Below are 13,934 nucleotides of genomic sequence, written 5' to 3' on the forward strand. Positions count from 1 at the left end.
CAATTATTACGTCCTCCAAATCCTCAACGTGTCTGTTAGACCCAATTCCCACTAGACTTTTTAAAGAAACTTTTCCCCTAATTAATGATCCCATATTAACAATGATAAATGCCTCTCTGGAAACGGGTTACGTGCCACAGTCTTTTAAATATGCAGTTGTTAAACCTCTTCTGAAAAAGCCCAGTTTGGATCCTAGCATCTTGGCCAACTATAGACCGATATCAAACCTGCCCTTTATTTCTAAAATCCTAGAAAGAGTTGTAGTTAAGCAGCTTTACTGCCACCTACAGGACAACAGCCACTTTGAAGACTTTCAGTCGGGGTTTAGACCCCACCACAGTACGGAAACTGCACTAGTTAGAGTCTCTAATGACTTGTTATTGGCCTCAGAAAAGGGACTACTTTCTATTCTGGTCCTGTTGGACCTCAGTGCTGCCTTTGACACTATCGACCACGGTATTTTACTCCATAGATTAGAGCAGGACATAGGGATCAGAGGATCTGCTCTCCAGTGGTTTAAATCCTATCTGTCTGATAGGTATCAGTTCGTTAATGTAAATGGCCATTCCTCTCAGTGCACTCGAGTCAACTATGGAGTCCCACAGGGCTCAGTCTTGGGACCGATCCTGTTTACGCTTTATATGTTACCCCTAGGAAACATAATCAGGAAACACAGCATTAATTTTCATTGTTATGCCGACGATACGCAGTTGTATTTATCCATGAAGCCTGACCAGAATGACCAGATAGAGAAACTGAACGCCTGCATCAGTGACATCAAGACCTGGATGACAATTAATTACCTCCTCTTGAACCCAGAAAAAACTGAGGTCATTATACTTGGTCCTAAAAACCTCAGAGATGCTCTGTCTGCTCAGATAGTCTCCCTGGATGGTATAAGTATAGCCCCCAATTCCACAGTTAGAAACCTTGGGGTTTTACTTGACCAGGATTTATCATTTAAGGCTCATATATCTCAGGCGTGTAGAACTGCCTTTTTTCACCTGCGGAATATTGCTAAGATCAGAAATATACTTTCTAAGAGTGATGCTGAAAAACTCATCCATGCATTTGTTACGTCGAGGCTGGATTACTGTAACTCCTTGTTAGCAGCGTGTCCTAAGAGTTCCTTAAGAAGTCTCCAGCTTGTTCAGAACGCAGCTGCTAGATTGTTAGCTGGAACCAGCAGAAGAGATCACATCACTCCTGTGTTAGTTTCGCTCCATTGGCTCCCAGTTGATTCTAGAATTAAGTTCAAGATCCTCCTGTTAACCTATAAGGCCTTACATGGAATGGCCCCGTCCTATATTAAGGACCTCATAGTCCCTTACCAACCAATCAGAACACTTCGCTCGCAAAATGCAGGACTGCTTGTGGTTCCTAGAATTGGTAAAAGTACGGTTGGAGGTAGAGCGTTTAGCCACCAAGCCCCTGTCTTATGGAATAAACTCCCAGCTCATATAAGAGAGGCCGACTCAGTTTCTACATTCAAAGCTAGACTGAAAACATTCCTCTTTGGACAGGCTTATTGTCAGACTAGTTAGTATTCAGAGATTATTTAACTTAATGTTAGTTTGTTTAAATTAAACTTAATAATAACTATTTCTTTTAAAAGGCTGCTAGAAGTTGAAGCTGGGGTAACTATGGTACACTGGGGTTCTGTCCTCTTTCCTTTTTTACTTCTACCCTTCCTCTCCTCTATTCTTGATCATAATTTATCATTTAGTTCTCCATGCCTCTGTTTGGTGCAGTGCGATTCATGTATTGTCCCTCTTTTCCTCTCCCCTCCTGGGGAGTGGGAGTGCTTCCAGACTCCAGTTGGCTCATCCGTGCTCCAGTTCCTGACCGTTTACCTCGCCTTTGCTCCTGCTCCTACACCTGGCTGTGGATCCTGCCTCTGGCTCATCTCTGGCTCGTCTCTGCTTTGTACCTGACCGAGTACCTCGTCTCTGCTCCTGCTCCTACACCTGGCTGTGGTTCCTGTCTCCGGCTCGACTCGCGCCTTTGACTGTCCCGATAACCACGGCTGGATGAAGCTCGTCTGCTGGACTTTTATATATGTAGTTGTAGATTTAGATAAGTTAATTCTTCTCTAAGATTTCTGGTAAATCGCCTGTCCGTCCTGGGGGAGGATCCCTCCTTCATGTGGGCACCCCTGAGGTTTCTTCGTTTTTTCCGGAATCCGGTTTTTTTGGGAGTTTTTCCTTACCGCGAAGGGGGGTCTAAGGGCAGGGATGCCAGTATAGCTTAGTCAGTTTGTTAGTTCATTTTAGTATTTTTCTATTGAACTCTTTGTATTCGTGATCCTTTTGATTTCATGTTTTACTTCGAAGCCCATCGAGACGACTGTTGTTGTGATTTTGGGCTATACAAATAAAATTGAAAATTGAAATATGGACCATATTTAAAACACAGCCTTAAATTGTTTTCTGTTTTTGATGAACTCTCATCTCATTTATTCCTTCAGACTTAGCCAACTGAAACACTCAGGGATCTTGACCTGGATTTCTCTGTTTAACAGCAGCACCGCTGAAGCTGGCCCAAACAGCTGTGCAGTTCTGGCCAACAGGCCCTAGAGCTGCATGTTTTCTGTCTGTAACAGATTTTATGTGAGGGGTTAAAAGCACATGAATGGGCCCCTCTGTGTTGGTTCCAATTTAACTTCACCTCATCTGTGCACAAGTGCTAGTCAAAACTGAGGAGCCAGCGGCCAGCAAGTAAGTGAATCTACAGTCAAAACATTCAAGCCAGAGTTAGAGGAAGCCAAACGTGTTCCCATTGTAGTGTGCATTGTTCTTCTTGAGCCCCAAAATGTTGCAGGATTATTAGATGACAGACCAGTGCTCCTGCACTTGGCCGTGGACCTCGCCTCTGGCTCGTCTCGCACCCCCAGGCGACCCCATTTCAATCTGGATGAAGCCCTGCTGCTGCACTTTTCAAACATGTACAGTAGTTGTAGAGTGAGATAACCTAATTCTTCTCTAAGATTTCTGGTACATCGCCTGTCCGTCCTGGGAGAGGACCCCACCTTTATATGGACATCCCTGAGGTTATTCTTTTTTTCTGGAATCCGTTTTTTTTAAAGAGTTTTTTTTCACAGAGAAGGAGGGCAGGGATGTCCAGTTTAGCTTAGTCTGTTTAGTTTAGTTTAGCAGTTACCTACTGTATTTTATGACAGATTTCATGTTCTTATACAATTACCGGCATGAAGCCTTTTGAGACAAGTGTTATAATATTGGGCTATATCAATACAATTGAATTAAGTCTAAAAATATTCCGAAGTTTTACAATTAAACTTGGCAAAGCAAGTTCTGTTTTGCAGGATACAAACTGAACAAGGTGTTGTCCTTGGGTGATGTACAAAATTATTATATCCTTGGTTAAAATATTCTTAAACATGTTACATTCCCAAATGGAGCAAGTCATCACCGCATATATTTCTTATTTATGTTTTGAACAATAAAGCAAAATCATTCTTACATATGTACTTTTAAAATTGGCCTACAGCGACACATAGTTGGGGCAAAAGAAAGGTCCCAAGGCATTGGGGGGGATCAAACTATCAATATTTCAGTTCAAACTTTATTCCTTTGTGGAAACTTTTTTGTTGCCAATTTTGATAATTTATGCGTTAAATAGATTAAGAAAAATGTATTTTACGCATGGGTCGCTCCACTAATGTTGAGATGATGCTCGTTTTGTTTCATTCTTACCCATCCCTGTTTGCTGAAACAGCTTAAGATTTACGAACCTAGCATGTCGATGAGTAAAAGCAAGAAAAACTTGCGACTACAAGTCTTTTTACATTAGTTTGCTTAAAAAGTGATATTTAATTAGTTATGTTGCTGACTAGAAAACAACTGAAATGTGTTTTAATGACGTAAATGATGCAAGAAATATTGTAATTTTGAAGAAAATTAAACATAATGGTGATTTTTATTGTATCCATATGAGAAAGAAATGAAAGAAGACACCACACAGAGTTATAAAATCTGTCTTCACATATATTTTATACCATTTGGAAGTACATTAAGTACATTTTAGAAATAGAAGCTACAGTTTATAAAACCTTTCCAGCAGAATCATTGATGGGCCAGCATCAGCCTTTTTTTTCCTAGCAGACAGGTCAATTTTGTTTTAAGAGAAAAAAGAAAAAAAAATACAAAAACAAAAAAAAAACAGATCGCTACATTGCTTTGTCCTGCGCTACCTTTAAGTTCCCATGAAAGCACCAGCTATCTGTGTCTTTTGTCTCTTATAAAATATAAATTATTGAAAAATATTCAAATGCTTGTGAACTAAATATAATAAAAATGATCTCATAACAAAAATACAGACACAATATAAAAAATATACACAAAGAAAATACATCCAAGACAATAAGGCTTTTCCTTCTAGTATAGTTCTGAGATATGCATATGTCACAAAATATTGGTTTAAATACACTCGTCTGACAAAGAGACACACATAAACAAGTCCTGCAGTAGATTGGAGTCTCCCATATGAAAAAAAGTATATTTTCCTAACAAAACATTAAAAAAAAAAACATTTAAGGTAAGAAACTGTTTTCTCCACTTGTGCAGCCATACTAATATTCGGATTTTGTTTTTGTCAAAGGATTTTATCTTTACAAAGGGGTTAAATTGTAGGAAAAAAATGTGATAATGACTAAAAAAAAAACAGTGTTTTGAAAAGCAATATGTATTTACCCCCAAATACTTTAAGATCGGATTTATGTTGAAAAGGTCACAAGTTTAAAACTTCCTTATAATGAAAAAGCGAAAAAGATCTCAAACATTTACTGCACCTCTGTTCTGCATTCAGTTAGAAACAAAGACTTTGTCCTATATGTGTGTGTTCTTGAAAAAAAAAAGAAAAAAAAAAAAGACAACACTTTCCATATACATGAGAAATTTTTGGTCCCTGTCCTCTAACGCTGTGGATACCCCAATGCACCGTGGCCAAAGACCTCACATGGGCTTTGGTTATTATTCCTGCTTTGTCTGTTGCTTATTTGTGTAATCTGGGTCTCAATAAAGCATTATGAAATACAATCTGTACAAATAGACATCTCAAAAGCTATTTTCATCCATATAGTAACATTCAGTCACTGTAAACAATAACATTGTATTCTAAGATAATATTCAACTTTGGCATTTCCCAGTGTAGAGCCACTGTTCCCACTGTGGGGAGGAAACTGCTGCCCGTTTGTATGAATGCAACCAGTGAATTGTGAGGAAACTCCAAAAAAGAACCCTTGTGTGTTTTTCATACAGTTTGAAATCAAACGCTCTGCCATTCAGCCAACAGGTCTCAAGTGAACTAACTTGCTTTATCTCTGTCTATTGCTTTCGATGATCGCCTGCGTTATCCGCAGATTCCTTTCTGGCACCTTCATCTCTCTCCCCCCCTTGGAAAAAAACAACAACTTCACATTCTGTACATTTCCTATCTGCTATCCTTACGATGTACCTCCTCACTGCACTGGAGCTGCACTCAGACGGCCACAGCAAGCTGTGTGACAGAAAAAAATTGAGGAACATTTGACATTCTTAGGGCTTTCAAAATAAGAAATAAAATAATAAAAAACAAACAAATCTCTTCCTCAGATAAGTAATGCCTTTTTCACAGAACAGACAGGACTACTGGGACAACGCAATCCTAACATAAACAATGACCCGACAAGTTATTCACTTAATCCGCACATCAAACAGTTCTTCTTAGCAAAGGCTCCTGAATTTCCCCGCATAGATTGTCTACATTTTGCTAATACTGGTGGTAAATGCAAAAATGCACAAGTTTCAGTCACAATATGTGTCCTTTGACAAAATGGCAAACATATACATAAAGGTGAGTCAGTTTCTAAAGCAACGGTTACTTTCATTCGTCTTTCAGACACTATGGAAATGAGTCATCTCTACCAAGGCTTTACCAGGCACAAAGCTCAGGGCCAGTGTTTCTAGTGTTGTGTGATCCTAAATCAGCACATTTCAGTTAACGGTCCTTGAGATAAGAGAAGTTTAACTTGAGTCTTCACAAGCAAAACTCTCAATAATTTAATTGGCCTGGCTGGTTTACCTCGGTCCTTTCTAGCAGTATAATACTGGCACAAACTCCTGAAACATCAAATTATGAACAACAATTTGATTTTTTCTTTTTTTTTTTTGGTCCTGCCGAAAAAGTGTCTCCTCTCGAGATAGAAATCATGTCTTTAAATACGGTACAATGCCTTTCTCGGTTCAGATTTGACTTTTTGGGAGCGAAAAGGGAAGTTTTCGCTCCCCTTCTGTTTAACTGAGCTCTGAAATGCATCACTATAGTCAACTCCTCCCCGCTTGTGGTTCACCCTTTGTCTCTTGCTGCTCCTGCCTCCCCCACTTTTATAACCTAAACACAAGAAAACCAGCAGTCTACCGGTAAAGCTAAGGTATATATACAGACATATATATATACAGACATATATATATATATATATATATATATATATATATATGAAATAAAATGTAAAAAAATGACACAACTGCACATTCGCTCGCTCACACCTCTCCAATGCAGGGAACGAATACAGGGGTTTTTGGCTTCTGCCTTCCTTTAAAACATGGTCTGAGAATCAGGAGCTCAGAGCTGAAAAAGACCACAGTTGGTCATTAAAAACATTCGGGTCCCCCCCCCAAAATGCTTTACCAACTAAATCAAACAGTTAAGACTATTTTAAAAGCCTCAGTCCGTGTGGCTCCTAAACTTTGTCCTCACTTCCTTCATTTTTTTTGTCCCCCTCCCATCTCTGCTTTCACTCGTCCGTATCAGGCTTTACGTCCAACATGGCGTGGAGCTCCTCGGGAGTGTAGCCCAACAAGCTTTTCAAGTCACAGACAAAGCGGTAGACGTAGCGCTTCCCAGACGTCTTGTGGATGATGTTCTTGTCGTAGTAGTAACGAAGGCCACGGCTCAGTTTCTCATAATTCATCTTGGGCTTGTTTTTTCTCTTCCCCCACCTCCGGGCAACCTGGAGCAGCACAGATAAACAACGACAGGCCCCAAACATTAGCATGTATTTATTAAAAATCCCTCTGCATATAAAAAAATACTACTATGATGAGCTGGAATCATTTTCTGCCACTGTATTTAGAAAGGAGCCATTTCGTTCATATGGCTAACTACTCAGGACCTCCCATCTCGTGTGCTGGTGACCATCAGGGTCATGACCTCTCACCTCATCTGGATCAGAAAGCTTGAACTCCCAGCCGTCGCCTGTCCAGCTGATGAAAGACTGGCAAGACTTGTCGGTCAGGAGCTCCAGAAGAAACTGCCACAGCTGGATGGGGCCACTACCTGCAGAGCAGACGGCGGAAGAAAAGGAGGTGTTCATTTGAGCCGCTTCAACTGGGAGGAAGCTCTTGTTGGGACGATTGATCACTGTGATGGTTAACCCTTGTGCTATCCTAGGCACCTTAACATTGGGAGTGGGGTCATCTAGACCCACTAGACAGTGCTCTGAACCCTTTTTCTTCAATGATTTGTGATCTTCACTGGTGTCCATGGATTACATGAAATCTTTACACCTTTGTCCACCTTTGTCATGGTAGGGAGAACACGTCAAAGTAAGGTTGGGGTCATCTAAGATAGCACAAGGGTTAAATCACACTAAAGCGTCAATGCATTCAGTTTCTACATTTCAAATAATTACCAGTCAGACGTCTTTCTCTGCCAACTTGAGCCCAAAGGACTCAAAAATTCATATCGGCACAACAAGATTACAAGCAGACATTGTAGGACCATAAATAATCCTTTTTATTGCACCACTGTGGAAAATGTTGCGCCTTTTTTCTTTTACAAAAAAAGAAAGAATTTGAGGTCTAAAGGAGTCAGATTCTTTTCCTTTTGCATGTGAAACTGCTAAATATTCATGCCAATTATTCACTTAGCTCTGAATAGAAACAAAGTAAACATTCTAATCTGGGTCAGGGAGAAAAACTGAATTGGAACCAAATGTCCGACTAAATACAACAGTCTCATTCATATTCCCTGTCTGCCAGTTGTTCTGTACAGTATGTGAATTTAGAGACTGTGTCTATATGAGTTCCAAACTGATGAAATCACCGTTTGTGAAAAAAAAAAAAAAAAGTGTTGTTGCCTTTGGGCCTCAGCAGCAAATCTATGGGAATTGCGTGCTTGAGCACAACAGCTTTCCTATGATACAATGCAACATATTTTCGAAAGAATCAAAACAAAGATAATTAGTTGCACAATAATTTAAAAAGCTGATGCTTTTTTTTAAGCAGTTGACAGAAAAAGACGCAAAAGCGGAACAAAGAGGCCCTAAAACAAAAAAAAAGGCCGGTTCTCTCTCTGAACTAGATTCACTGTGCGGCACTTTAATCGTGTGGTTTTCTCTGCATACACAAGAACCCACCCACTTTTGAGGCTCACACGTTCAAAATCACACCTGCCGGTGCAACATGCCGCCTCAGCAAAACTGGAGCTGAGCAAAAGTCACCTCTTTTAGAAAACCAAAGGTACCTCTGCACGATGCAAACAAAAGCTTCCTTGGAAACAGACATGTGGGTTGAAGCACTGAAATGGTACTTCAAAGCCGTTCTGTTTTTTTTTTTTTTGGAAGGATTGAAGGTGGTGCGCGACAAAAGGCCCCTCCGAGTTTGGAAAATGGGCGCCTGTGCAACACTGCGTCTCTTTCACACCGAAAAGTGCGGCTCACATTCCAAAAGTCTGCCTCTGCGGCACCCGGCCCACATAAGGATGATACCAGCCCCCCCTTGCAATCTCACGCCAGCGACCCTTTTTACACACACACTCAACTTTCCAAAAATACACGACAATTTTTTAGGCACAATGGGACAGAAGCACACTGTGCAGCAAAAGGGCAGCAGCCTCCAGTCCCAGCAGTGTTCAACAGGAATTCAATGCTGTTGAAGTTTTTCTATGTGCAGCCAAGGTTTAGGAAAAAAGAAAAGGAAAAAAAAAAAGAAAAGGCCTATTTCAACATGACTTTATTGTTGTTCAACCTGACTGCTATTAACAGCAATGCCAGTCATAGACTGATGCAGGCATTTTTCCATATCGCAGTCAAAGAGACCGAAGAGAAAAAACAACGACTGAAAGTTCATCAGGTTGCAGGGCTTTCTGAAGTTGCTGCAGGTAGGTTGTAAATGCTGAATTATCACCGGAAAACCACAAAGATGACAACTGGAGCTTGAGCTATCTAACTGCAGGCTTATCTCCCTCCATGAGTGTCACCTGTCACCTCGTCACTGGAACGAGAGGCCACGCAGAGCAGCCTGCCTGTCGAGCTGCAGCAGTTTTGAATTCAAAAAAAGTAGCTCTTTCAATTTAGATTCATTTTCTTCCCTTTTATTTTGTTTTATCGCTGCTGACATTTTTGCTTCTTTATTTGGTCTTATGCATCCCTAAAAAAAGAAAAAGGAAACACGCTTGATGTTCCCTGACAGATAGCTGTTTAGAAAATATTAGCATGATTATATTCTTCCATTTTAGTCTAATGGTTTGGTAAAATGGGGTGGGGGGGGGGGGGGTGTAACTCCAGCTCTAATGGTTCAAAGGGAGTTCGAGATTGCATTTTACTCTTCATTATTTGATTATATCGATATTATGGCATTCTCCAACATCATTAAAAATGAATGACTCATTGTTCTTCAAGAGGCTTTTTGAACTAACATTCACAAATATAACCAATTACTAGTGCATACTGACTTTAGGCCCATCCAATCAAATCTGTAAGGCATTGTTGATCAATAGAAAGAGGAAAAATCCTTCTTAGACTTCGCCATGTTTAACACAGATTTGATCACAACTAATATAGCCCCAAAATTTGAAGCTATCCAAGGGCTTCATTTAAAAAAACAAAGATCCTTTCCTTTCGGCCCAACATGATCTTGCAGGATAATAATGACCACATATATAATAATAGCTGTACTTATGACTCACAGTTCAAATATAAATCCACATAACCAGTTAAAAGTAGCAGGAACTGCAACTTTCAAGCTGAAAACCAATAACACATTTGCTTCAGAGGCTGCAAATATCTCCACATCTTTGTGAACTAGAAGAACAGATACAAGCGGCTTCTTCAAAATGTGTTAAGTGTGAAGATGCCTCATCAGATGAAGAGATAACTGTGCTCTGGTGCAGAAGCAGGCATGATTTCTGTGTTTCACTCTCGTTGTTAGGGACAAGCTGTTAAAAAAAAAAAAAATGGGTTGAGATGCGGGCTGCAGATAAAAAAAACAGGTATACGAGAGATGTAGATAGAGCGAGAGAGTGAAAAAGAACAAGTTATGAGCAGAATCTATTTTGTTTCCTGCCAACTTTCAGGGCTCTAGGTAGAGGGGGGGGGGGATTTTTTCCCCCTCTCTAAAAAGGACACATTACAATCCTCCCACATCTGGAGCTTTTGCAGAGCATCGACAAATGTGTAACAGCTGTATACCCAAGTGATGAAAATTGTATATAAAGCACGAATGATCAGAGCTAAAGGGTTTAAACAGGTTGTTTTACTTCAAACTACTGACTCAAACTAGTGTGGAAACTGTAATTACAGACACAAATGGAATTTTTCCAAGACACCCTTCACGATGTTGCGTTCGGCCTTGAGGATTAAAAAAAAACGTAATGAATTCAAGTCTGACCCTTGGACATGTGACAGTACCTGTGTATCCTGCCAGCGCCGCTGCTGGGATGACGGGTTTATCCTTGCTGAGGTCTGAGCGCTCCCTCACGTAGTCTTTGAAGGTGCCCTTGGGTTTGTGGCCATGCAGAGCAGTGGAGTAATCTTCCGAGTCAAAGCTGTCGTATGACGGTACCCGCTGAAGACTGTTGAATGAGGACTGGCTGCTCCATGACTGGGTCAGTCGGTCACAGCTTTCAAAGCTATCAATGCTCTCAAAGGAGTCTTGACCTCCGAGTTTGCCTGATTGGAGAAAAAAGAAAAGAAAAAGGGGGAGAAGACGAGCGGTTATTGGTGAAGAGGTGTTTTTCCATCAACAGGTACTGTAGTAATTAAAGGCAGAAATTGAATGAGTTTAAGTAATTATTAAGTTCCATCATCTTTTGATCTATTGTAAAAGTGTTCCCAATGGTCTTTTAATTATGATTATGCTGTTTTTAGCCAAAATAAAAAACATAATTTCAGCAGAGAGGCAGTAGTTCAATAAATGTTTGCCTGCAGGTTATGGGCTGTTGGTGCTGAGCAACTCCGCCCCCACTTCCCATTTGTTTACACTCTCTCCTGCTAGCTTGCAACCTCTCACAACCGCAGTGTAACATTAATGGCAAGAAATATCAAAACTATCCAGCCGTACAATTTTGAGCCAGAGGTCTGCTCAGACGTGCATGGATCTATTTGTCTGCAGGTGGACACTGGAGCAGGGAAGGGGGTTTATGGGCCGCTGATAGTAACTTCTATGCAACATCTATAAGCTTTTTCCAGCTGCACCTTTTCATCTACTTCTAATTCACAGCAATTTTAACAAAGAAAGACTCGGAAATACAGTTTGAAGGACTTATATCTTGTAAAATCTTTTAAGTGGATTAGAATGTTAATTTCTCACAAAGAAACATCCCCAAAGTGGTATTTTGAGTATTTCTCAAAAGAACTCACACCCCGAGGACCAGCTCCTCCCAATCCACGAAAACAAGTGGGTTCTAACAGTGTGACATGGATAAGGGAGGAACAGCCCCTTCCGTCTGGGCTATCAGCACCGCCGCCAGGCTAACACACACACACACACACTTTCTCTGCAGAGCTAGTGATGTTTGGCAAAAACACTTTAATGTTATATGCACAATCTGCACATCCATCTTAACAAAGGTTTGGATGCTGCCAACGCAGGCTTTAAGTTGACGTCATGAAATGGGCGGCGGTGCCTCAGAGATCGAGTAGTCTTATTTCCAGGTAGGAAAATGAGCTGTGAAAAAAAACTAATATTTGATTAAAAAATGTTCTTTAGAATGCCAAAGGTCATATATGATCATATATATTCATTCATTCATCTTCTTCCGTTTTATCCCTTTCGGGGTCGCGGGGCTTCCGGAGTCTATCCCGGCCACTTATGGGTGAAGGCAGGGGACGCCCTGGACAGGTCGCCAGTCTGTCGCAGGGTCACACATATCACACACCCATGCACACTCACACTCACACCTATGGACAATTTGGGTTGACCAATTAACCTATGAAGCATGTTTTTGGACAGTGGGAGGAAGCCGGAGTCCCAGAGAGAACCCACAAATGCACATATATAAAGACATAGTTTATTCTGAAAGGCTTAAAAAAAGCATGATATGGGCCCTTGAATTTTCTTTTTACATGACCTCCATCATCAGAAAAATGCTACAAGAACTGTTAGAAACACAGGAAAAACTCCATTTGTCATCTGAGTGTTTTGGTTTTTTTTTAACACAGGAGAAAATTTAAATACACTGACAAAGACAAGAATTTGTTACGTAACATTTCCTTTGTCAGCTAGAGCTCTGAGATGTGTCAATCTGTTTCTAACTTCATTTCCCTTTCAAAACAACCATTTGGGTTTGTTTTTTCCTAAAAGAAAAGACAATCACACAAATGATCTTGCTATTTTTGGCCTTGTCAAAGACAAGCAGAGTGTTTGAGTCCTGAACAAATGACAGATAATGCAGTGCCTTCTTACACTGATGCTACAACCTCAGCAACTGAAATTGAAGCCACATGTGGATTGTCGGTGGTGCTACAAAGTACTTTCCCACGTCAGGGAAAGCACAACACAATGCTTAGAAGCTTGGCATGCATGTTGCATTGATGATTGGGCTTCAAATCTTACAGGGAAATGCTTGGAGACCTAGAAGGGTTCTTGAATGACTTATATAGATCACGCTATTCATTTATACAGCTGGGGGATTTGTGAGAAAATAGACCTAGGCTTCATAGCTACAAATGTAAACTATGCTGCTAATTCCACTTTAAACTATCAGTGGGAGAAAAAACAAGCTTGCACGTTGAAAAAAACAAAAAAAAAGCAAACAGTTTCATGAGAAAACCCCTATGCTTGCTGACTGAAGATGACACCTCCATCTCCTTACCCAGAATGTAGAGGCTGAGCCGAAGAAAGGAGGCCAACATCAACAAGAAAAAAAAAAAAAAAGTCTTTAAGGTTACAGCGCTTGAACTGCTTTACATAAGGACAGGCGGTAAGAGAAGAACGAATTGCGGCTTTGGTTTGTGTATCAGTCTGACAAAAACAATAGAGCTCTCTTTTTTTCCCAACTCAGTCTAAAGTGTGTGAGGCGGGTTTGTTTGAACCACAAACCAACCAGAGTGCCTGCTTTCCTTCTCTTCTAATACATGCACACTGATGTGGCATGACAAGATTCTGGTCGCTTCAGCACAATCATGTGAAGAAAACACCCACAGACACCTTTAAACATTGTACGTGCAGTAACACAATTGCATGCATGCACAGGCTCACACATTCGTAAGGAGACGAATGTAGGTACGACGTTACCGAATTTCAGTTATAGTCTTAATCATGCGGTTTATAAACTCCCTCACCTCTGCTGAGGCGTCCCACACACATGTTGTCAGGGGAGACCACCTCCTGCTTGACAGAGAAGTAGTCCCCTGGCATGGAGTTCAGGGCCGTGTCGCGCAGGATGACAGCGGGGTATTCGCTTTCATACTTGAGGGTGAGCAGCTCCTCTGAGCTGATGGGATGCAGGGTCTGGTAGGACTCTGTGATGAAGCCGGGCTCTGAGTATTCAGAAGGAGGGACACACTGAGCATGCTCAACACCATAGCCTGGAGATACATAAACCGATATTAGTATAGAAAAGAAATAAAACAAAATAAAATAAAAACAGGAAAGGACCAAACAAAACAAAAAGGAATAATTAAAAAAAATATATATATTTTGCACTGAATTTGGGCT

The 13,934-nt window shown here is 40.7% G+C and overlaps 1 protein-coding gene across 3 annotated transcripts in view; it reads right to left on the minus strand.

Moving 5' to 3' along the window:
* Nucleotides 1-3,986: 3,986 nt before the first annotated feature.
* Nucleotides 3,987-13,934, minus strand: part of LOC101159690 (protein c-ets-1-B) — a 37,179-nt gene continuing 27,231 nt past the window's right edge. For 2 of the 3 annotated variants that reach the window (XM_011482903.3, XM_004075863.4), the window contains 4 exons: nucleotides 13,559-13,804; nucleotides 10,685-10,945; nucleotides 7,214-7,332; nucleotides 3,987-7,006 (listed from right to left, as the gene is read on the minus strand). In XM_011482903.3, coding sequence (XP_011481205.1) covers nucleotides 6,791-7,006; nucleotides 7,214-7,332; nucleotides 10,685-10,945; nucleotides 13,559-13,804 — 842 coding nt within the window. In that variant the 3' untranslated portion in view covers nucleotides 3,987-6,790. The remainder of the gene's footprint in view (nucleotides 7,007-7,213; nucleotides 7,333-10,684; nucleotides 10,946-13,558; nucleotides 13,805-13,934) is intronic. The other variant, XM_011482904.3, reaches the window with a different exon arrangement.

This window comes from Oryzias latipes, chromosome 13, assembly GCF_002234675.1.
Source record: "Oryzias latipes chromosome 13, ASM223467v1".
NCBI lineage: Eukaryota > Metazoa > Chordata > Actinopteri > Beloniformes > Adrianichthyidae > Oryzias > Oryzias latipes.